This window comes from Drosophila willistoni (genome assembly GCF_018902025.1).
Source record: "Drosophila willistoni isolate 14030-0811.24 chromosome XR unlocalized genomic scaffold, UCI_dwil_1.1 Seg143, whole genome shotgun sequence".
Taxonomy (NCBI): domain Eukaryota; kingdom Metazoa; phylum Arthropoda; class Insecta; order Diptera; family Drosophilidae; genus Drosophila; species Drosophila willistoni.
This window is the reverse complement of record NW_025814056.1, coordinates 2145241-2171167: the sequence shown is the minus strand read 5'-3', so window position 1 is coordinate 2171167 and position 25927 is coordinate 2145241. Positions and strand designations below refer to the sequence as shown.

General features: G+C 36.2%; 1 protein-coding gene across 3 annotated transcripts; it reads left to right on the top strand.

Moving 5' to 3' along the window:
• Positions 1-1931: 1931 nt before the first annotated feature.
• On the top strand, positions 1932-24530 carry LOC26529116 (arginine kinase). Of its 3 annotated transcripts, XM_023178113.2 has the most exons (3): positions 1959-2017; positions 5186-5770; positions 23009-24530. In XM_023178113.2, the coding sequence occupies exons 1-3, from the start codon at positions 1974-1976 to the stop codon at positions 24090-24092; spliced, it is 1713 nt and encodes a 570-aa protein (XP_023033881.1). In that variant the 5' UTR covers positions 1959-1973; the 3' UTR covers positions 24093-24530. The 3 variants fall into 3 exon arrangements, with proteins under 3 accessions (XP_046867899.1, XP_023033881.1, XP_015033080.1); XM_047011943.1 differs by lacking the exon at positions 5186-5770 and having other exon boundaries at positions 1932-2017; XM_015177594.2 differs by lacking the exons at positions 1959-2017; positions 5186-5770 and adding an exon at positions 21947-22074.
• The last annotated feature ends 1397 nt before the right edge of the window (positions 24531-25927 follow it).

The window sequence follows — 25927 nt, the reverse complement described above, 5'->3', positions numbered from 1 at the left end:
TATGTATATGCATACATGCATGTATGTGTTTGCGGGTGTATGTTTGTTAGTGTGTGTGTTTTGTTTATTGTCATTTGAACGTCAGACAAAAAGGTAAGCAAGTAATGATTTGGCCAAGCTCAATTTGCCTTAATGCAACTATTCAAAAGAGCACAGTTTTAGGGCAATTGTGTCACTCTAAAACTTTTCGCCGCGTTGTCTTTTTAATGCCCGCAGAGCCTTTTCGTTTAGAGCTTGATTGATTTAAATACTCCGGCTATAACGTAAGCATTTCAACTATGAGTAATAAACCAATATCGGAGAACTATACTCGACAAATGTATACAAATATCATTGTCGTATACTTTTGCAAAACTTGCCACTATGAGCAGTGAGAAGTGGGGCGGGGGTTCGCTTGGGGATGTTGGAGGTGAATCTCTTCTCATGAGAAAAGCTTCTATAAAATGCAACATTTGGCTTTGGCGTCGGCGCGTTTTCTCTTGCTCTCTGCCCCAACTGCTCTTACGCTCTCTTGCTCTTTATTTATTTAATTTTTTTTGTTTTTTTTTTCTTTTTTTATTTTGGTTTGGTCTGGTCGTCATCGTCGTGCCTGAGTATTGCTTGAGCCAGTTGAGTAGTCGATTTTCGCACAGCGCACGACAGTTGAAAAAAATTTCGAAGAAGCATACAACAGCAAAAAAACCAAAAAAAAAAAAAGAAGAAAGGAAACCCAAAATAAAAAACCAAAATTTTAAATTGGAATATTCGACAAAAAATAAGAGAAAACCAAACGAAAAGAAAACTAAACGACAATTGAATTCTGAAACTAGCATTTAAACGAAACCAACTCATCAACAATTTTTTTTCGTGTGGTTTTTGATACTGTTTTTTACTAGCAACTAACAACCTACAAGACAAACTAATTGACTAGAAGGAAGAGTCCTTGTTACCACCTTTATTGTGTGTGTGTGTTTGAAAACTGCTACAAAGTTTTTAAGCCCCACTTGAAAACAACAACAAGAAAACTAAGGTGAGTGGACGGAAAAGTGTTGCAAGTGTTGCAAGCTCCTTCAATGTTATGAGTGTCCCGCTGCAAATTGTGACGTAACTGTGTGTATGTATGTGTGTGTGTGTGTGTGTGTATGAGCGGGTGTGTACTGTGCATGTGTTGTGTCTGTGTGTGTGTGGGTGTATTCGTGTTCTCGCATTGCTCATACGCCGCGTGCGTTTTGAAAAATAAACAGAGACAGTTAACAACAACAATAGACGGGGAGAGTGAGAAACCAAGAGACAAATCTTTCGCCTTTCTGGCTCTTGTATAAATCTGTATAAAATTGTATAAATAAATAATAAATTATCGATGATTGAAAAGACAAAACACTAACTACGCTTAGAGAAAATCAATTTCTATATATATATGTACCTTCTTTCTATTCTTTTGGGATACAGGCGCCATTCGCAGGCAAAAATTGATTTCAAATTTTACATCTTAAGTTGGCAATCTTCTTGGCCATTTGCCCAGACATTGCAGACGTTTGGCGTTCACGTGAATGCATTTCGGCTTAGCCAATTTAGAGAAAAGAATCCGAAAAAGAAAGCACAACCAGCACACTCATAGACAACACACACATGCGAGCATTGTGTATAAATAAACATTGAATAATACGCCTATCTGACAACAACTCTCCCTCGATGACGGGGCCGGGAGGTCTATGATTGTCCGTACCTGAACCTTAGCAATAGTTACATTGGGGCTTATAGGGTAATTAAGGCTTAGAAACGATGTCATTTTCATTCGACTTATTGTCAATTTTGACGGTCAGAGATGGACAGAGAGAGAGAGAGAGAGACAAAATTGAATCGAATTGAATTGAGCGCATGTTTTACAAATAATATATGGATATATGCACATAAATGGAATTGTAATTCTGATTTTTTTGTTTAACTTACAGCACAACAACGACAACTTAAATAAAAAACAACAACTAGCAAACATGTTCGCTTTGTGGTATTTAACTTTTGCTGTAGATGAAATACGGTGAGTGCATTACAGTTTGAGTAGCATTGAACCTGAAATTGGTGTTGCCTACTTTTGGGCTGAAAGGAAAAATGAACGAAATGTAGAGAACGAAAAATCAATTGATTGATAAACATTCTTAATGTTAGTCCTAAAGCGAGTTAAAAACCAAATTACAAAAATTCTTGAAAAAACTTTCCCCGAAATTTGTATGTTTTGGCGCCAGTAAAACTTTTACTGCATTACAGAAAATTATTTAATAGTATTTATAAAATACGAAATTTCTTAAGTTGTAGAATCTTAAAGAAAAGCTTTTAAAGATACAGCAATTACTTTTTTAAAAACAAAATGTCAACTCAATCAACAGTATTTTTAAAACTTAAAAAAAAGAAACAAATTTCAAGATTTTTTTACAAGATTTTATTTTAATTATTAGAAACAGTATTAATAAGTAGTTTTGAGAACAAATTATTTAAAGCTTCTTAGGCAACACTAACCAGCAGTGTTGCAAAACAATTCTTAACCATGCTTTGTGGTTAATCACCGTAATCTCCGTAACTAAATCCTATAAATCTTTTTACTGGTATAAACTGCACAAAACCTTATCTAATCAATCAACCTCAATTTCATTTTGCACACGCGTTCTATATACTTACAAACACATATATATTGTGTGTGTGTGTGTGTGTGTGTTTGGGAATCGCTAGGTAACAATAGATTTTCATGCATTTAACAGAAATCTAGTCTCAGTCACATGATGAGCTTCTTCTTTCTCCACTGTCGTTGCAAAGAAATAGCAACAATAAAATACAAACTCAGCAACCGGCTTTCTAATATTGATATCTACAATATGTGCAATCACTTATACACACACACATACACATTTGGCCATTATTCGCAAATTCGCCAGTTTGTTATCTATCTAGCCGGCTGGCAATTAGCTTAATAATGAAAGTGATAATTTAGGTTTGCAAACGGCGTTCGTTTTGGCCATTCTCATCTATAGCCGGCAATATGGGGCGTATGCGTAACATACGTTTATTATATTTGTTTGCTTATCTATTACCGCATGAAACTCGGGTTCCTCAATTCTTGTTTTTTTTTTTTGCTGGCCATTTGGCGTACGTGACAATGGAAGGCTTGCTCACAACGGATTTGTCTGATAATACCAAATGGGAAAAGTGGGGAAATAGAAGCTTATGGACAACACACACCCACTTACGAGCTAATGACCAAATAAAACTACAATGTGTAACTAGATACTCTTATCTTGTTACTTTGCGGCTATAAATTTGTAACTTAAGACTAAATGTGCGAAATAGCTGAACCTACAATTCAGAGTCCATTCTGAGGGTAGGTCGGGATGATTAACATATGTTTTTCTGTAGATTAAGATACTCTAGAGTCAGGTGGTATATGTATGTATGTACAAAAGTATGATGTTTTCGTATGGGTTCGTTTTCAATTCATGATGACTAATCTATTAAAGATTTATGTCCAATTCCCACGATGGGGGCATTAGACTTATACATATATGTATGTAGGTACATATATGTATGTGAGCTCTATGTCTTTGCATTGACTTTGAATCCTAGCTTAATGCTATTGTATTTTACATTATGGTGAAACAGAAAAAACTGAACTTATAGCCATATCAGCAAGATTACGAGTGAGTAACTTAAACACTTGTGATTGCCAAAAGAGAAATACGAAACCATGGGAGAGACCGGCTTTTTTCTCTGTAATAATGCAGAAATATGAGAAATAAAACAAAAATTTGTTTTCACTATGAAGGGATTTGTTTATTTGAATGCAAAAGGAAACAGGCCAACGGATAATCACAACATGAGTGTTAGGTACTAGACGCGTTTCAGGACCTTTGTTACTTGTAAACCAATTTATGTATACAGAGGTAAACACTAGGTTAGCAGGTTTTTGGTTTTTAAACTTTGATTTTATTTTCTCGGCTCACAAGTAACTTAATGAAGTAATTTGTTGATTATTGTATTTACATGATGACCCGTAAATGTAAATTACACTATGCCAGCTTTTTTAAAATTTGAACCAAATGCCTACATTTTCGGCTGTTCAATAGTTTATCACAGTCTTACTAAAATCATTAATATAATAAATACACATTTGTACTCTTCGAACAAGATGTAGATTATTTTAAAATTATCCCCAGAGTTTTAAGGCTTTTTGAATGTAATTCTTCAGGTCTTTGGACGGCGTTTCACTACACTAATTTATGATAATGTACTTTATTTTTGGAACTACGAATGAAATAAAATTTAATTTCCCGTTCATATTCTGTGTATAGACGTAGCCAGGATTTAAATAAGGAGGATTTAAATTAGGAAATATATTTTTTTTTTTAAATGAAGTGAACTAAATGGATTATTACAAACAAAAATATTAAAAATTTTAATTATAAGCTGAATGAATTCATCCAAAGATTTATATAATTTAACTTGTAGATAAACAAACTAGTTTCCAGTCCTCACTTTCTATTCCTTCATTTAAATTGTCGTTTAACGGTCAGTGACCCCTAGCTTTGATCAAAAATATCGAAATTACATAGCTGGCAAAACAATCGATATTAATATGACATTTTTCAAAAGATATGGCAGCACTAAATTGGTGTTCCTTTTGAAATTTCCTTCGTTGTTCCTTTTGACGCTTCGTTTTCGTTCTCTCATTTCTTCCTTACTGAAAAGCGTTGAACGTCGTGTGAAAGTTTTTTTTCTACACAATTTCATTCCAATAATTTATAGCTAATTTAGCAATTAATTGCAACTAATCGGACTAGTTAAAGCCTAAAACTACAAAGGTAAGTTGCCTTTTTAAAAACGAATGGGGAAAAAGATACAACAAAAAAGAGGTAATCCTCTGCTTCTTCTTGCCGCATTGTCAGCGGCGTCTCGCTACGCTTCGGCGGCGAATGGGAGCGTCAAATGGAGAATTCCAGAAAATTCTATGCAACTAAATAAAACAATGGAAATAATAGAAAGAGACAGCAAAAAAAGTGCAATTTAGTTGACTTTACATGGTTTTAAATTGCATTTGAATTTGTTTTAAGTTTTAATTAGTTTTTTTTTGCTTCGTTTTTATTTTCATTTCGTTGATTTTCTTTTGTTTTCTCGTCTTTCTTTTTCTTTTCCGTTCTGTTTTTTATTATAATTTTCGTAGAAAACGTTTGGCTTGGCTATTCAACTCCAATAAGCCTGCTGCACCAGCGTTAGACAATAAACCCGCGAATCCTCCGGTTCCAGCAGCTGCTCCTGCGCCCGCATCAAAACCAGTTGCAGCTCCTTCTTCACCGTCACCAAAGCCTGTTCCTGCTTCTGCACCTGCACCCACTCCAGCAGCGAAGCCAGCTACTCTTCCAACTCCAGCTCCTGCAGTTGCTCCAGTTAAACCAAGTGCTCCTACACCCGCTTCCGCTCCTGCTCCAGTAAAGCCATCACCTGTGGTAGCTCCAACAGTTCCAGCAAAACCAGTAGCACCTGTCACTCCTAAACCCAGTCCACCGAAAACTGCTGATACCATGCCTATTCCATTGCCAAAATCGTTGATCGAATCCAATACCAATGGCAATGGCACAAATGGCCAAGCACAGGACCTGGAGTCGCGTCTTTTTGATGATCAAAGTCAAGGACCAAAGGCTCCCGTTGTTGATATTGAACAGCTTAAGGATGCCAGTAATGATTTCATTAAGGGCGAGGCCAATGCCTTTGTTCAGTCCATCAAGGAGGCTCAAAAGGCTGGCGAACGGTAAGTTATTGGTTATTTTTCATTTAGTTTTCTTTTTTTTTTTCTTTGAGTTTTTTTGTTTATTATTTAAACTATTCTTCAAATTACAAAGTTTAAAATCTGAAGTCTTTAAAACTTTAGGTCCAAATCTTTGAAAATTTTTGATATATATGGGTACAGAGTAAAACCCTTTCAGGGCCAAATTAAATTGGATCTACACAAAGGGTTCACAATAGTTTGCCTATAGTCAAAATACCAATAAAAATTGCAATACGTTCTTATTTTTTTGACTTAAGTTCCAAAAAAAAAAAAAGAATATTTTTATTCATTCCGTCTTCAAAATTTGTATTCTAAACTTTTAATTCAAATAAGTAAGTTCAATAAGATTCAAGAAACATTTACTCAAAAATATCATTAATAAGGGATATACATATATAGTTTTTGAATTCTTGTACCCATACTGCTAAAGGCCTTTGAAAATAATTTAAACTTAAAAGGACCCCCTAGACCAGAAAGCCCGAAAAATTGTAATTTTTGATTATTTTATATGGAGTGTAACTCCACAACCTTGTTTTAACGGAGTGCTGTAGGTTGTCATGGGAAAACTTTTTTTTTAGCCTACATTTTTTTGAGTATTACGAATATCGTCGAAACTCAAAACAATTTAGGCGAAAATATTCGTTTTGTGAGGCAACTTTAAAACTGAAACTCGATTATCTTAAAACCTGTTTTTTTTTTAACTTGCGGCAAAGATAGAACTCGTAATTCTAATTTGATTTTAGTAAATCAAAGTGAAGACGTAATTGCTTAAAATTCCTAGATGATAAAGCTTCAGGATTTAAGCTTTATAGAGTTAGCTCTCGAAGGGACTACTAATGCTATAATAACCGAGGCCGAGCCACCTACTAATCTGTTCCCTAAGATTAAGATCATTTTGGTACAGCTGTAGTCTTGTTCAATGAAGAAATTTCATGTTTAAATTAAATTTTCATTTTCATCTCCTGATTTGATTCCATGCAAGCAAAATAAGTTCATTGCACTCAACTGACTTCTTTCTCTGATGTCGAAAATAGTTGCCATGTGGCTGGCAACTATAATCAAGACGATCATCATCATCATCAGCATGATGACGACGCTTATGATGATGAAGATGGTGTCGTCGTCGGCGTCGGCGGCGACAAAAATTATTTTGTTGGTGATGTTATTTTAGTATCATGTTCTGTGCTTGGGCGGACGGCTCACACATTGGTTAGTTGATTCCGTTTTTTTTTTCTTTTTTTTTTTGCTGCCGCTGCTGCATTTGCGGTTTACAGTTTATTTATAAAGTGCGCTCCGTCATCGTCATGTGGCCTGTGGGGTTTTACTCACACTTTTTTTTGTTGTTTCTCTTCATTTCCCGTAATTGCTTACAATTGATTTTCCATTAATATTAATGGAGAGATAGAGAACAAGTGTTCTGACAGCCATGCCCACAACAAACAGTCAAATAAGAAAAAAAAAAAAAAAGGAAAAAAACTACAAAGAAAAAGGGGCAACAACTTGTCCTTGCTCAGGTGTTCAAGGATGCCGGCCCCCATCATTCAACATTATTGTTGCTTTCTCTAATATTTTGTTTGCCTGTTGTTTTGCGTTTTGGCAAATTGCCCTAAGAATACGCAAAATGGAAAATGAAATGGAAATGAAACGATGTTTGGCCTGGCCTGGCCTGTCCTAAGGTAGTTGATGATGGTGGACGACGACAGCGACGCCACCACTATTGCCTGCCTGCCTGCCATCAGGCCAGGCGAGAGTCTTCGTCGTCGTCGTCGTCAGTCACATGATCTCCCCCCATGCAAAGTTTATTTATATATTTGGAAATTTCAGTCGTTGCTTTGGTCCACGAATTTACATTTCCTTTTATTTTATACTCTTTTGTGTATTTTGAATCTTTGTGGTGCAGCAAACAAATTGGCTATATGCAACATCAGCCAACAGCAGTCCCCCATCAAGTATTCTATTTTCGCTTAGCGTCATGCCTAATCTCTAATTGCTTGACTTTTGAGTCTTTTTTTTTTTGTCGTTGATGTTGCAGCAGAAGAGTCGTTCTTTCATAATGTTTATTTCCTGATAGACAAAGGTCTTCAGTTTTTTTTTTGGCAGTTTCCCTCACTTTGTATATTAAAGCCTCATTTGATGTAGTTATATAGAGTCATTGTATGTACATGATTTGTTATACTCTTTGTCGAAAAGGGCATACTAATAGACGCATTTAGTAAGTATTTTTGTATTGAAAATTTGAATTTTACGGCTATATTAGACCAAGATTTATTTGATTATGTAGTTAGTATACATACATATGTACATATATACGTGATAAATTAATATTTTCATATACATGAAAGCCAAAAAATAAGGGTAATTTTGAACATTTTCCCAGGAAATACTGTTAAATATTGATCTTAGAAAAATATGGTTTTGAGAAAAAGAGATTTAGCTAGATCTATAAGCCTATCACATTTGCTTCATATAGATATATGTATAAGTATATCTAAATTTACGTGTTTAAGTATATTACAAATGCAAGAAGGAAAAAATGTACGTTTAATTTTTTTTTAATCTCAGATGTATTTCTAATTTTTAGGCGAGATGAAATTGTTTAAAGTATTGTTAAATGTACATATATGTAGATATATGTATGTATGTATCTTGATAGTAAAAGTATTTTTTTGAATTTTACATAATTTAATGTAAATTTTAATGTTATTTTTAAAACCTTTTCACTTAGAAGGCTTTTAAAATAGAAATCGGTTAACTATATACCATAGGGATTAGGGATATAGAAACTTCAAGCATTTAATAAAAATTACTCATAAAGTAGAGTATAAAAAAGTCTCTCTTAATCTACATTAGTCATTGCCTTACGTTCTATAGTTTATTTATTTATTTTTTTGTTTTTTCTAGTTTTCTTGATTTGTTTCTTGGCGAAAATTGATTTTGGCAAGCGTTCGCTTTTGATGTAGTGCCAAAATATTGTTTAGGAAACAAAAGCAAAGTTGACAACACGCGCTAAAACTTTTCAGAATCAATGTATATGAAGATGAATGTATCTATATGCAACAAGTTTTGAACGTTGCAACCAAGTCTCATATGAACTTGGTATAATCTTTCTTTGTTGCATGCAATGTGTCTATCTCTGCCTCTGTGTGTGTGTGTGTGTGTGTGTGTGTGTGTATCTCATTTCGGCTAATTATTGGCCATTTAGATTCTTTCCATTCCAATTCAATGGGGCAAAAACAATTTGCAATTGTTGCGTCGATAATTTCTATCTAATTGACTTGGCCCGGTAGCTGGAAACTCATGAGTGTATCGGTTTGCTTCGCTGCCTGCAAATTGAACTAATTAATAATACATATTTCAAATGTTTTTACTCACTATTTATTTTCATATACATGTATATTTTTTCCCCATTTTTGTGCTTTTTATTTCGTTTTCTGGTATTTGGCTTCAAATTAGCAAACAATTTTCGTTAACTCTGGCGCTGGCCTTCCTCCAGTCAGTCAGTTAGTCAGTCAGTCATACCCTCAGATGACTAAATACTTTTGTTTTCGCAAACAAATTGTGAGAATGTTATGTTATGCAATGGAAAATAAGTACAAGTTCAGCGTGTTTTTTGCTCTCATTCATAACAGCCAAAAATTGAAAAGGGGGAGGGACTCTATATATGTATATATATATAGAAATTATATACATTTATAAACTTTACCTTCAATACTCATAATGGCATACAATGTAGAGAATGCATGTATATAATTTATAATATAATTTAGTCAGTTTACTTAATCATTTCAGATTATATATATGTTTATATCAACTTTTGCTGCAAGAACTTCCAAATTTTTATCTGTTTAGTTTCTAGATATTTTCAATTACGACTTTATGTGTACTAGAATCTCTTTTCCATTTTTATTTATGTGTACTTTATTTTGAAGTTTTCTATACGATAATCCATTCTATTTGTTTTGACAAGTGCCTACTCGGAATTTCAATCAAATGAATATATCTCGTCTGCCGATTCTCGTGCAAGTCTAATATATCTGTATACATTTAAAGTCTGGACAAACCGAACGTTTTTCATATTTCGAGTTTCGAGTCATGATGAGATACTACTAAATGCCGTTTAAAATTTATTCTTGATTAGTTTACCAGTTAAAGGCGTTTTCTTTGGCTAATGCCAAAGCTACAATATATGGACAGCTAAAGTCTAACAATAAAGCCGAATTAGTTTTTAATGCCTTTGATTGACTTCAAAATCATCAATAAACCTTTGAAATTCTGTTGGTTTACAATATATGTATATATTATAAATGTTATATCATTCCATATTTCGCAATATTCATATATTGTACATATACCTGCCTTTGGTGGAAAATTATAAATGACCCGTTAAAGTTTTTAACCTGAAAATGTCTCTAAACGTAAATTGCATTATAGAACGTTTGTTGTTAGTCACTAGGTAAGAGCCAGCCCCCCTGTCGATATCTATATAAATATATAATATCTCTCTATTATCTCTCCTATATGTTAAGTGCTTTCCCTCAACTAAATGTCACAAAGCAAAAACAAAACAAAAAATCTGCTGATTGGCTACTCTCTAGTATGAATTGTGGCTATGGACTATTTTCCATCTAAAAGTTTTTGTTGCTTTGCAACTTTTTTCAAGGTTAATTCCTTCTAGTATAAATGTCTTTGAGAGTGGGTGAATAGATGTGGGGATAGCTTTTAGTTCTGCCTGCCACTTGGTATTTGGGTATTATATCTATTGTTCTATGAGAAATCCTATACAAGACGCTGAAAGCTGCACAGGGAATTTGCTTATGTAACCGCAACGCGCAGAGAGCGCCACTCGCACTCGACAGGGAGCAATTGAAAATGAAAATGAAAGCAGCAGCAGACGTTTGGCGTCAAACAGGGCTGACAGGAAAAGCGACAGTAGCAGAGGAATATAGCAGTCAAGTAAATTGAAAATGCGAAATTGTACGTGATGATGATGATGATGTGGGATGTGGAGGTGGATGGAGAAAAATCTCTGCTGCAGCAGCAGCGACGACAATTCTTGATTATATAAGTCCCATCGCATTTTCCACTCACACCTACATTCCCCCACACAACCCCTATACCATCCGGCAGAAGTGCTAACCAAAAAAATGTATCATCATATTTTTTATTTAATTTTGTCTAATTTTATTGTTGAAATGATTAGAATAAATGTATATATATTCTAATATATTTTGATGTTAGCTAATGGAAAATTCGTGTGGCCTGAAGAAAGCAAAAGTTGTATGAAAACAAAGTAGATACTAGATAGAAAATATACATATGTATTTATATATATATATATGTATGTGTATATCTATATCTTTCGATGTTTGCCTGCCTTGTTTTGTTGCCGCCGCCTGCGTGTTGCATAAATTTTTCTTCTTCTGGCAACTGTTCAAATATTTTCTTCAATTTTCAGTTTAAATATCAAATGAATATGTTTGGTTCGATGGCTACGAATGATATGTAGTAAACGTGTCTGTTATGTATAGACAATGTATATACATACTCATCTATGTATATGCGAATAGGCAAATGAATATCTATGTTGTTTCAATGAGAATTCAAAATCAAGTTCAAGACTCTTTCATATAGAGATGATAAAATTGTTAATTATAATTTAATGTTCTTGCATTTGGTTTCAATTCGAACTTTAATTAATAGATTTCTCCATCTAGTTGTGTTTATCTTTTTCTATAAATTCCAAATAAAAATAAGAATTTTCTGAAATTATTTAGAACTTTATTTAGAAGTAAAAATTTTCATACTTCGTTCCAGTTGGGTTTTATCTGATTTGATTGATTTGGTTGAATATGTAAGATTTAGTCGATTGGTGTGTGTTCTGGCTAACATCATCAGGTCATAAACATATGCCAGATTTTTAAGATTTCGAAAATTTTTATTTGAATTTGTTAAAATTTTTTTTGTGAATTTAGCTTAGTATGTGGTATTAGTGCCAAAATTTATGGCAACCTTGTGTGGTGGTGATGTTGTTGTTGTTATGTGTTTATATCAAAAAAAAAAAACACAAAAATAAAACAATATTTTCAAAATATTCTTTTATTATATGATATACAGATATACCTGCCATATTCTCAATTTATTTATATGTACACATATGCATGGGTTATATCTGTTTATTCATGAATAATTCTCCAGCTTAAATGTGAATTTCTCAGCTTAAGCTCTGGCTTATTGAATCATCTCAAATATTTGCACTTCCCATGAAACTAATTGCGCCAGGGGAACTATAAATCTTGATTTTGCTTTGCTCAGTTTGTCGTTAAGTTACAAATATGTACATACATCATTTTCTACATGTATGTAGACATATATATATGTACATATATACAAGTACTCGTATGTATCAGTTATGTGTCTGCAGATATGATGAGGGTTTGTCTTTTATAATTAAGCAATGGAATATTTTTTAAATTTGTATTGGTGTGTCACAGACACAAACACACACACACACACACCGCATACTAGCCCATCAGGGCTGTGGTTTTTGTACACACATACACACACACACAGAGAGAGAGAGAAAGAGGCGCACTCATATATCCCGCATCGTGCCTTTTTCGCAGACATTTGTATATAAATCCGCTGCAACGGGAGCCTATAGAAAAAGTCGCATATCTGCTTCTTTCCCATTTTCCCACCCACACGTACATACACACACACTCGCAAAAACATAGTCACACATACATACATACGTTGGGCGAATGCATTTTTCTAGCTGTTTGCGTTTTGCTGAACACTTTCCTTTTCTCAGCCAACAACAATTTACTAAAGCTTTTTCCCTCTACTGCAAATGTATTTGTGCGCTGCCTTTTTGCTCTCTCTTTCTCTCTTATGCTCTGCCGTTCGCTCTCTCCTTCTCTCTTTTATGAATAAAAAAGCTTACTTTTTGTTAGTGTCATACGTCACGTCCTACGTCAATTGGCAGTGGTAGCTAGTGGTAGATTTTCCACCAGCAAAACTTTCCTAAACGTTTTCCATGCCTAATAAAAGGACGACGGGGAGCCATAACTCTATATCTTTAACAGGAACTAAATTATAAATTGTTCCTCTCCCACATTTCAGGATTCTTTCTTTGCCGATTTCAGTAGGTCATAAGTTTTTAGACATCCTGTCCAGATTATATGCCTTAATTTTTCAATATTTTTGCTTCTATTTTGTTGTTTTTTTATTTCTACTTTAAATTTTGCATATTATGAGGCTATTCCAAAAATATGTTTAAATTTAACATATCTATAACATATCTACAGATAACGGTAATGCATATATGAAATTCAAATACTAAACATATATTTATAAGTAGGCAAATATGTATATACCCTTGTATATTTGTCCATTTTATATTCTCTTTATGTATTTTTAACGCTTTTTCTTTTAACTATAAGTCAGCATGTGTTTTGTTTCTATAAACTTTTTGTTTCAAGGCGAAATGTGAAAAATGCCCCAAAAAATATCGAGGTATTTTTCCAGAGCCAAACTTATAGTTATTTATCATTGATACTTGCAATCAAGGTAGTATTTTTCCGAGAAATTTACAAGTTATATAGTCTTCAGGCTTGAGAAACATAAAAAACGAATATCTAAAATTCAAGTGTAGAAAGAAAGTCTGCTCTCTTTGTAATTCATTTAAGATATACAAAAGATCTCAGACTAAAAGCCATAGCCAAACTGACAGTATATTCGCATTTAAGGCATTATTTCATAAGTTTTATGCTCTTTAAGCTTGTGTAAGTAACTTTTGTCAAGAGAATTTCTAAATTCAAACTCGTAGAAGTATTAATTAAAGAAATCATACTGATAAAAGTATGAATTTCACTTTATTAGTACTGAATAATTGCACTTAAAATGTCGGTTCTTTCACTCTCTGGTATATAACAAATTGATGATGATTCCTTCTATATATAGTATGGCCGGCAAAACTCAGACCTAGGAACCAAAGAGGACACTTTTCTAATATGTGGTATGCAAAATCCAAATTCGTGGTTCAAATGTTTAGATTAGTTTATGACTATGTACTTTCCTTTGAGAAGAACTGTATTTGTCATAGAAAAATCAAGAGTTTCAAGTTATTTATTAACAATACTTTTCTAAAATAATAAATTTTGGGGCTTGAAATTGAATTGCGGGTCTACTCGGCGTATGAATAATATATTTATGTGACATAAATAATATGCTAAATTCTATCCTATATTGAATATAAAGTACGTTCAAATTGTTATTAAATGATTTTGGTTGTGAATATATCCATTTATATTCCTATATTTAGTGCTCCATCTCCATTGTGTGTTGTACCTATGAATAGGGGCTAAGTCGAAGTAATATGAGTAACATTTGAAGGAATTTTGTGATATGTTGTTTTCTTGTTGTTGTTGTTGTGGTTGGTTTGTCGGGTGGACGGATGTGCCTGCTCAGAGCTTATAGCAATCAGCAGGAGGCAGGCCTCAAACACACACACACACACACACACACACACACACAGAAACACACATACATAGACATAGAGAGGCGCAGGCACAAAAATACAACACATACCAATGCAAATTATAACTTTGGGGCTCGGGCGAGAGCTCTCTGTCGTCGCCGCGTCTCTGTTTGTGTGTATGGGTGTGTGTGTGTGTGAGTGTATAGTTTGAAAGTGAAAGAAGAAGGGGTGCGCTCGCTCTGTCGACGTCGCTCTCTGCCAACTGCTCTGCCGGGCCACCACATTGTCTGCCGCCGCACCGACTGCACTTAAGGCAAAGAACTGAGTTCTCTGATCATTGTAACGTTGGACGTTGAATTCTACGGTTGCAAAGGTGAGCCGTTCTCCAAAGATAAAAACCAAATCTAAAATCTAAAGTCAAAAAAAAAAAATAAATAATTCTAAATCAGTGAAGACTCTAAATTGTACAAATATTTTTTAAAAACCTATATAGAACAAAAAGTGTTGGCATTTGCGAATTTTCTTCTTTTCTATTTTTTTTTTGTTCCCTCTCTCTATTCCCTTATTGTTGGCGGGGGTTCTGTTAATAAACATATCGTTTTTTTTATTGTTAAATGGTAATAATATTTAAATAGTGGTGCTGTGCTTTATGTGAATAAGGAAAAGAATGAAACAATTGACTCATCCGAAATGCAGTTCTTAATTTAAGCGCGTGATTTGATTGGTTTTTTTTTTTTTTTCTTTTTTTGCATTGTTGAAACCGGTTACCGGCAAAACTTTTATGGTTTGAAAATGCAGTTTGAATAAAACTTTTTTTTTTTGCAAAACTTGTTTTTGCTCCTCTCCTGAACCCTCTCTGCTGCTGCTGACGCTGCCAATAACTGTGTGTGTGTGTGTGTCACGGTCTGTCGAATTGTTGTGCAATTTCATTCGGTTTTTTTTATATATATTTTGCGGCCAAATGCCAATGAACGAAAAAGAAGGAGGAAAAAAAGAAAAACTGTACCGTTTGCCAAGTGCATTTGGCTAATGAACTGCAATACATTGAGACACGGCACAGTTTAAGGTCGAGAGCGTTCATTGGCTTAAAGAGGAGGAGAAAGACCAACTAAACACACACACACTTATACACAGACACACACATACATAGAGATATCTCTATCTAACTAAAAGTTAGAAAAAGAGAGATAATAACATGGCAAAGCAAGCGTTTTACACCCATTCAACTAGCCAAAATGTGTGTAGTTAACCGATAAAGAAAAGAGGAGCACAGTTGGTTGAATGGCTTCTCTCACTTCTCAATGTGTCCCTCTTGGAGGTCTTAAAGTAAAAATTTCGCGGTCAATGCCAAATGTTGATTACATAATCACATTGCTCTGCCTCTGACTCTGGTTTCTCTTATCATCAAATAGATATTGTAAATATTCTATATATCAAACAATTGTGTGTGTGCTTGTGTGTGTATATATACTTTCTTGCAACTTCTATGATTGCATAAGCACAGCAGACAAGAGCAGCTACAGTTTGACATTCACTGGATTGAACTTTTTTTTTCGCCCATTAGTCTAAATTTAGTTTACAGATATCGGATTTGATATAATACCGGCTGGCCTATAAATATACAACGAACCACACAGAAAATCCTCCCGCCAAGACAAATAAACAATACACCGAAATACCAAAAAAGAACAGATTTGTGGATAAATAGTAGAAATAGACAAGGAGGGAGGGAGGGAGCGGCGATTGAGGTGTTTGGTGGGGTGGCGTTGGCTAGGGGATGGTATGTGGGCCCACCTACCTATATACCATACCCACCTATGTATGTATATACATAAACACCTAGAGGGAAAACGAGATACCATATAATTTATATCAACAGCTGACAAGTTTAGTATAGGGAAATTGTATATACACATCATCAGGCACATATGGATAGACGTAATGCATGTATATATATATTCTATATAAACTATTTTGTATATTATAGGTTTTTTTTCCTTTTTGTTATAGTCAAACAAATAAATCGCGCAAATTTGTTGTACAAATTGTTTGCCTTGCAGGCCACAGTTAGCTCTCTCTCTCTCTCCTCTAGTTCCCTTTGTTGTGCTAGTGGCACATTGTTGTTAATTATTCAATTGAAATCCATTAAAGCACAGAAAACTGAATACTACACCGTGATGTTGTCTGGAGGAGAGTGACAAAAAAAAGTAGTTAGAGCTGATGCGCTTGGTCACATTATTATTAACTTGTCACAATGCCATTTGATTGGAAAAAAACGCAAAAACGACAAACGAATTTCCCATAGTTAACAAGGTAACGCGCCTTCAGTTATAGAATCCAAACAAAAGGCCAAGAATTGCATAATCAAACTCGGCTTTTGGGGTTGGGCCCGGTATATCCAAGTTCTCTTAATCTCTCCCACCCTATTTAGGTCTAATTTCGCCAGGAAATTAATGAAATCGACATTGGCAAATCGATATGTAAACAAAAACAAACAAATAATTTGACAGACTCGAAATCGCTAAACAGTTTGACATGCACTGGGGCCAACAGAAAGAGAAGAGGGACACAAGCAGTTAAAAGCTTTCCCCTAAAAATAGCTTGCAAAAGGAAGCTTTTCCATGAAAGCTAACTCAACTTAACTAATTTCTGTTTTCCCACCCTTCTATAACTGGCTTTAGCCTTTGAGCAAAAATGTTAGTACAGTTAATCGGCCAAACTGATGCTATTTAGTGTATAACCCTTGCAATAATTTAAATGAAGCATCCATTCAACTGTCTGACTGACTCTCTGTCTGTAGAGCAGCTCTTCCTCCTCGTTTCCTCGTTGATTGTCTTGCCAGACGATGGCACAAGAATTTAGAATTTAAATCAACAACATCCGGAGGGTAAAATGAGCAAAAAAAAAAAAAATAAATAATAATAATAAAAAATATACATACATATTTCGCTTAATTCTTCTGTCTGTTGTTGTCAATCTGCAAAAAAAAAAAAAAAACTTTTCATTTGATGTTTATCTTTATTCTATGTGAATATATATAGGTATATATGTATATGCCGCGTGCGGGTATATAGAATAAGATACATCATATATGTTTGCCTAATTGAGTGTGAGATGTCGCTTTGACGATTGCCAAAAAGAATTTTAATTTAATTACAACATGTATACTTGTTTTTCTCTCCTACTTACACTGGCCATAGACAGGAATGAATGAACTCAGATAAATTAAATATAATGAACCGAAGAAACAACAAAATTGAAATTACCAACTATAATGTGTCTATGTACATATATATTTCTATATTCATATGCGGGCATTCTAAACGTAATAATTCTACCCTCTTACCCAATTTACTTCATTCTCACTCCCCCTTCTCCTCGCTGCTCTTATAATACCCTTATGAGCCTTTATTAATAAGAACTTAATGTCGAACCATGTCAGTTGCAGAAATTATGTTTATTATTTGATTCTGTCTCGAATTGAGTGCGTTTACTTGGAATCCGAATCGGCAGCAGCAATACATTCGAAAAATGGCTAGTGAGCAGTGTGAGGGGTAGACTTTGAGATAGGGGTCGGATGGCTAGGGCGGGGGGAGTCAACTAAAAAGGTTCAAGTTATCTTAAGAAAATTTGGTAAGCAAATCTCTTTGGGCAAATAGGCAGAACAAGTTTAACAAAGAACAAATCAATGTTTAGGCGAAAAGTGGTAATAATAATAAATTAACTAACTAAGAATCTCATAATCATAGGGCCAGGTTTTTTTTTAGTACTTGCATCTCTTATTTTTTAACTTGAAATAATAAAGATAATAAGATAAAAAGATAATAACAATAAAAAAAAAGAAGAACGACACACAAAATGAACGAGTTTTAACCCTTTAGGATTTTGTTTTCGAACACATTTAAAATTTCAAATTCTATGAAATTGCAAAACATTACTAATTTTAGGTAATTTTAGAACCATTTTCAATTGCTTTTGATGGCCATATAACATATATATATAAATATTAGTTCATACTTTTACTTTGCTGATTTTTCAAATGAATTTGGGTTTCTCCTCTCCCTTCGTCATTAACCAATATTATTATCAATTTATTTGGCATGCCACGCCTTATTGGTGGTATCAAAAACTTTTTGGCCACATTACGAGACTGTGCGCGCCGTGTCACTATTTGTAAGTGTCTCGAATGTTTTCTTTTGGCCAGATATATAGTTGGGTTGGTTGCCTGTTGACGGCCAATTTTCCCCCAAAATGCACTTCACATTATTTTCAATGCGCTTTGGCAACTGCCAATTTGTTGCTGTTGCGTTGCAATCGTTTGGCCAAAATCACAATGTTTTTTTTTTCTTTTTTGATTTATGCAATTAACTAACTAAGCAGCCAAAACCAATACAAGTTGAATGACCTAAGCGCAACTTGGACTTGAATTCTTTTTTAAAGCAACTTTCATTTAACTTATTGTTAGATATATAGAGAGCAATATTTTTTTTTCTTTTGGCCAGATGATTGATGTTTGCTCACATCTGATTTTATCTTATCATTTAGATGGCCCCCGGTGCGCCTCTGGGACCAGTTGCCAGGTTCTTCTTAGCCATTTTGAGAAGATGATCAACGGCAAATTGCAACTTGAAAGTTTTTAGAGCGAGCTTATCAGGCAGGCGGCACTCCCCACTTCCTTGACTCACTCCCCCGTCATTCCCATACACTTTAGCTCTAGCTCTTTTCCCCTGTCTCTTTCTCTCTCTCTCTCTCTCTCACTCTCTCTCCATTTGCCAGTCAACTCTTGTTCGCTCTCTTTCCCTCTCTCGTGTTGCCTACTTGATGTTTTTTTTTTATTTTATAATTTTTTTTGTCCAGCTCTCCAGCTGTTGGTAGTAGTGGTTGGATTCATTCGCAAATTGTAGTTGAGCCTTAACGGTTGCAATCTAGAGTAGTTATTATATATGTAGTAGTAGAAAAAAAAAGTTTTGCAAAAAAAGAAAAGAATAAAAAAAGATACCCGCGTTTTCAGTGTGTGTGTGTGAGTGTGTGTGTAAAAAAGAGGAAGCGTGTGTGATGATTAGGGATTTATTACCCTTAACCTCACTGACACTAATAACTTGAGCCTGTAAAAAAGGAAGCGGAGATGCTCTTGTTGCTGCTGCTCCCTTAAGTTGTGTCCTTGCTCCTGTTGCTCGCTCTACATCATCATTGTCATCATAATGAATTCAGTCAACTTAATTTGATTTGCTTTTGCCTTTGAGTTTTATCGTATAAAAATAGGTTGTGTCGTCTTTTCTCCTCTTCTCCACCTCCATGAGCTCTGTTTCTGTGGGCTTTGACGTTGTCGTTGTCGTCTGCCTATCTTAAGAAGGTTTTGCACCACCATCAGCCACTTGAGTTAATTGATTAGTTTCAAGTTAAGAGGAGTAGTTGGTAATAAGTCAACCATTTGGCATATATATATTTATTATCTTTGAAACAAAAAGTGTGTGTGGGCGGGGGGGGGAGGGCAACTAACAATAAGTGTTAGGCCTTCCTCTCATCATCATGCCAACGCCCCATTATACACTCGAAATCCAAATGTGTTGTTATCTTTATAGACGTGTTTTACTCATATGACTCTTTAGAAATGTAAAAACAAAAAATTTCCACAAATCATAAAGAAAATCAATATACAAAGATGGCAACAGTAGGCGGTGAAGGAGAAAACACAGGTGGTACACAAGTACCCAATTCAAAAGGCAACATTTATTTTCAATGATGTAAACTGATCCCGGCTATTACTCATACACGATTCATTCGCTGTTGCTGCTGATGTTGAGTAATTGAGATGCTAAGCTGAGTGACAAAGATTAAACAATTGAAAATGAATGAGTGAAACCTAATTGCTAATAGTTAATAGGAATTTCTCATGCAACAACTAGTTTAGTTCCAATTGGTTTGGTTTCGAAATTGGATTAGATGTATGTACATAAGTGCGTATGGCCTTTTGGCCCTGGGAAACTTACAAGCTGCTTTGATTTCGATTTGCCAAGTAATTGATTTTTTTTCTTTTTTTTTTTTTATTACTTGTCTCTTGTCCTGACAAAGGTGAGGGAGAGAGAAAGATAGAGAGAGACAGAGAGAGCGAGGTAGAAGTGAGGAGTAGGTAAAGGAGTCATTCATGTCATTACCAGAACACATTTCACACTCCAGTCATGATACTTGAAAGTGAGTTGACCGCCCAGTCAGTCAGACATCCAGCGAGACATTGAAGCCAGCTTAACCGGCTGAGCTATACCCGGCTTTTCGGCATCGTCATCGTCACCGTCAGCGTCATAGTCATCAGGCGCAACAATTCCCAGCTGCTGCTGTTGCTGCCATGTCCGTCGCGTGCCATAAATTTTATTGATTCAGCAAACCCACTTGGGTTGCAATTGCTGTGGGTCTGGCTGTTGCTCATGCTCCTTCTGATGTTGATGGTGTTGGTGTTGGTGTTGGTGGTGGTGGTGGGTCGCATCATATAAATATATCCTTCCGCATTATGTTGCTGGCCATCCGGCAGCTACAATGCCGCCGGCGCCTGCGGGTAGGCAATGCTTTTTCAACCCTCAACACCTCTTCCTCAATCAAAAACCCAACCCAAACCCACTAACCACCACCCACCAACCACCACCCACCACCACCAACAACCACAAGCATAACTAAGTATTAGGGCGCGCTCTCTCTTTTGTACGCGCTCTCGCTCCGTCTCTCTTTCTATGAGTGCTGAATTCTCTTGTCGGGCTTTGCTTGCCGGCTTTGCCCTCTAATGGGTGCGTCTCTGCTGTCCGTTTCACAGTTCCTTTCAATTTGCCGATTGAGTTTGTTCCTTCATCACGCACTAGTCGTATCCTCGGCAAAAACGCGCGCGCAAAATAGATTTGCAGAGCAACCAAGAGCAGAAGCAGCAGCAGCCAGACCAGACCAGGACCATCAAAGCCAGCAATTGTAGTAGTAGTAGTCAGTCAGCCAACCGAGCAGCAGTCAGCAAGTCGTCCTCTTTGCTCCCTTTTTAATAATATAGCCATTGCGTAGTGTTTGTGTTTTAGTGTAGTATACTTTTGGGCGCGGCAGCAGCTAGCACTAAAAAAAAATTCAACACACAAAACACAGAGCCCCACAACGTGTGTGATCTCCATTTCGCATCAAACGAAAGAATTTTTTTTGCGTCCGCTTCAACTTTTTTTTTTTGATACCCACCAAAAAAAAAAAAAAGCAAAGAAAATATATATATAATTAAATTTAAACAATCACCCGACAAAAAAGGAAGGAAAAACCACCAACGAAACGAAAATCAAAGCAAAGAGAAAGATAATCAGAAGCAATAAAAAGAGAAATTAAGCCAAGCCAAGAGTCAACTTCTTGAGTGTGTCTCCTGCGTCTGTGTGTGTGTTTCTCTGTGTGCATGTGTGTGTGTATAGCTATATTGTGATTTCATTTTACCTGCAAATTTTTTTATACACAAAAAAATAAACAAAAAATAACAAAAACAAAAAACCAACTAAAACAAAAAACGAAACGCAACTTACAACAAATCGAGATAAAATTTTGTGACCAAAAAAAAACCAAGCCAACGCCAAATTTTTAAACGTTTTTTGAAATTTTACAAATCTCCCCCTCCCCCCAACCACTACCACTAAAACACCAACCACCTCCCCCCTACAAAAAACTAAAACAAATTAATAATTAAAATGGGTCTCTGTGCCTCTAAGGATAAAAAGGAGAAGGTGATCGAGGGCGAGGTAGCCAATGGCGGTGAGCCCAATGGCACTGCAGCTGTAGCTGCATCTTCCGGAGATGAAGGGTGTGTATCTCATTTGTGAGAGGGGCTTTTTATTCGTTTTTTTTTTGGCATAGGTCCTAGAGTATCCTCTCTGAAAGGGTCTGCAGATACTATTTGGGGCTAAAAACTGACGTCATGCGTGTTATGTATGTGTGTGTGTGTGTGTGCGTTAAAGCCTAAAAATAAAATGCCATAAAAAAATTATTATTGCCCTGGTCTTGGGGAAAAGTCTGTCCCGTGGTCCGGCAAACCGCCCGTTTTGCTAACATATCCTGCTGCTGGCTCTCGGGTACGGGTCTTAACATATATTAATCGATCTAGTGCGCATGACGACCAGCCAGAATGAAGTTTTGGAGTTGGAGTACTTATTGTGGTCGTGGTCGGGTTTTGCGCATTCAGCGGCAGCCGGCAAAAATTTATATTTGTATTGTGTCAGCCAGCCACCCCCAACGAGCCGGAGAAGCAACCACCAAAAAAACCAAAAAAAAAAAACACGGACCCGAAAACTGAGCTAGGCTGGGATCGTCATCCAAACATGGGTGGGAAAGACGCTTCAGAGAGAGAGAGAGAGAGAGAGTGAGTGAGTGAGTGAGTGAGAGTGAGAAGAAGGAAAAAGGAATGACTAGAAGGAAAGAGGGGTTGTGTGTCGCGTGCCATTTCAAAGTCGAGTATAGGCATTAGCCAAAACTAATTGCGTGGACAAACAAAAACAAAAGGGAAACCGAGAGAGAGAGAGAGAAAGACAAAACAAAGAAATTAAGGAAATACAAATCGTAAAAAAGCACATTGCCGACTTTTAGGCGCCACCATTGAGAGAGAAGGCGCCCGCAATGGACATTTTAACAAAAAAAATTAAAGATATACATACATATACCTATATAAATAAAATATATTGTCTTTGCCACGCCCCTTACTAAATATCTATGTATTTTTTTTTCTCTTTTATTATTTACAGCAAACAAGACACCATGGTTGACGCTGCTGTTCTCGCTAAATTGGAAGAAGGCTACGCCAAGCTCGCCGCCTCCGACTCCAAGTCGCTGTTGAAGAAGTACCTGACCAAGGAAGTCTTCGACAACTTGAAGAACAAGGTTACCCCCACCTTCAAGTCGACCCTTTTGGATGTCATCCAGTCCGGTTTGGAGAACCACGACTCTGGCGTTGGTATCTATGCTCCCGATGCTGAGGCCTACACCGTCTTCGCTGAGCTGTTCGATCCCATCATTGAGGACTACCATGGTGGCTTCAAGAAGACCGACAAGCACCCAGCTTCCAACTTCGGTGATGTGTCGACCTTCGGCAATGTGGATCCAACCAACGAGTATGTGATCTCTACTCGTGTCCGTTGCGGTCGCTCCATGCAGGGCTATCCCTTCAACCCCTGCTTGACCGAGGCCCAGTACAAGGAGATGGAAGGCAAGGTCAGCAGCACTCTGTCCGGTTTGGAGGGTGAGCTGAAGGGCAAATTCTATCCATTGACTGGCATGGAGAAGGCTGTCCAGCAGCAGCTGATCGACGATCATTTCCTGTTCAAGGAGGGCGATCGTTTCCTGCAGGCCGCCAATGCTTGCCGCTTCTGGCCCAGCGGTCGTGGTATCTACCACAATGACAACAAGACCTTCTTGGTCTGGTGCAATGAGGAAGATCATTTGCGTATCATCTCCATGCAGCAGGGTGGTGATCTTGGCCAGATCTATGGCCGTCTGGTCAACGCTGTCAACGAGATTGAGAAGCGTGTGCCCTTCAGCCACGATGATCGTCTTGGTTTCTTGACTTTCTGCCCCACCAACTTGGGTACCACCATCCGTGCCTCCGTGCACATTAAGGTCCCCAAGCTGGCCGCCAACTTGGCCAAGTTGGAGGAGGTCGCCGGCAAGTACAACCTCCAGGTCCGCGGCACTCGCGGTGAGCACACCGAAGCCGAGGGTGGTGTCTATGATATCTCCAACAAGCGTCGCATGGGTCTCACCGAATACCAGGCCGTCAAGGAGATGTACGATGGCATCGCCGAGCTGATCAAGCTAGAGAAGAGCTTGTAAATTGTTTGACCAAAACAACAACATCTACCCTCCTTCTATCCGCCGCGCCAGCAGCTCTTTAACATTCTCAGCACTCTATGGTCCGGGTGGAGCGAGGTCCAACAACAGCAACAACAACAAAAACAACCAAAAAACAATGAAAACAAAACAACACGTAGAAATCTTTCAACTCGTCCGCCTTGTCGCGTTTTGGCGGTTTGCGAGTTGCAAAACATTTATTTAGTTTGTAGAAATGTGTGTGGAAGCTTCAACATATTTGTTGTCCAGTCCCATAAACTGGCGATAACTTTCGGCATTTTCGTATACTTTGAGAGTTGCGAGGATTATGGGCCTAAAACAACAACAACAAAGAGCATTACCAACACCAACAACACAGAACTACTATCCACAGTAACAACAACAACTATGGAGAACTATTTAAAACAAAAAAAAAAAAAACAACACGATTTGCTTAATAAAAAATAAAAAAACAAAACAATGTAAAACATTTTGACTCCTATGTCAAGCAAAAAAACAAAAAACGGAACTTTAAATACTTTTATTTTAAGTCTTAAGTTTATAAAAATATTAAAATTATACAAAAAAATAAAAAAAAAAAAAAAACCAATTTGTTAATATTTTGTCAATGGAAGTCAGTCGGCTCATCTTTTAAATCTTTGAAGATCGAGAAATAGAGCTTAGTTTATATTAAAAAATGTGTCTATAATGTAAGAATCGAATTCACAGCCATTTGAATGTGATGAGTATTATTATTATTATTAAAGTGTAGGATATAGTTAAAAACTATCAACCTAACTATACTTTACAAGCACTGGAAACTAAGGCCTTCCGGCTTAGACAAAAACTACATCCATACACTAGCCTGGGACTCGAACCCGGATCCTCGTTATTCAGTTGACTAAATGACTGGGCCACTTAGACAACTCGTCTACCGAGGACTGCTGATGAGTTTGAAAAAACAAAGTTACGTGTGTGTGTTTTTTGAAGATTGTTATAAGTTCATAGGTACAGATAAGTTTAGTTTAGCATTAGGGAAAAATGTCGGGGTTGGACACTCTTTTCACTCTTGCCCATTACTTCGGTTTCGGTTTGTATCGAGTATAGTTTGAAGAAGATTGATTCGTTGGCCATTGATATTGACCATTATATATGTTTATTTGAGTTACAGTTTTAGAACAGATTTAATCTGGATATCTTTCTTTAGGCCGAAAAAATAATGGCCCAGTTATGAGTAACCTTAAGAAATTCACTGAAAATAAGAAAATATGAAAGGAATGTCACACCAATTGTTGTGCCTTAATGGTTTATTTATTATGGAGGCCTTCAATGGCAAAAACAATGAAATACACAAAAGAAACTGGCCTCCAATGGCCATAAATACAACGATTTTTATTCCTCGTCGTCCATTTCACTATGGTAGTTTTTCAACACGATGTTTGGTACGCGTATATGGGATTATTAACGTTGGTGTCTGTTCAAAAACTGCAGAATGTCTAACGAACATGATTTACAGGGCTTAAACTGTCATTCAATACCGCATTTCAAAAATATTTGAGAATGTCATAACTGGGCCAGGGCAACTACTGGGCCCTCTCCCCTACCTACTGTATATATATAATTCGATCCTTGGCAGCGCATCTGCTACGATGTTGGTTTACAGGATCATCCGAACAAACAAATTTAATTGCTTTTAAAAGCTAAAAGATATCCGCTGGTAATGGCGAAGCGTTTTTTTTCGAATTTTTTTTTTATTTTTGGCACAGTTTTAAAGTAAAAATTACGTTTTTCTGCCAAATTTTGCACTAAATTTTAATTCTAAAAAAAAATTTATTAAA

What these genes read in the sequence shown, in the direction of transcription:
- LOC26529116 (XM_023178113.2), top strand. Translation starts at nt 1,974, where the DNA reads ATGTTCGCTTTGTGGTATTTAACTTTTGCTGTAGATGAAATACG. An exon ending in TTTGCTGTAGATGAAATACG is followed by an intron (nt 2,018 to 5,185) that starts GTGAGTGCATTA and finishes TAATTTTCGTAG; the next exon opens with AAAACGTTTGGCTTGGCTAT. An exon ending in GCTCAAAAGGCTGGCGAACG is followed by an intron (nt 5,771 to 23,008) that starts GTAAGTTATTGG and finishes TATTATTTACAG; the next exon opens with CAAACAAGACACCATGGTTG.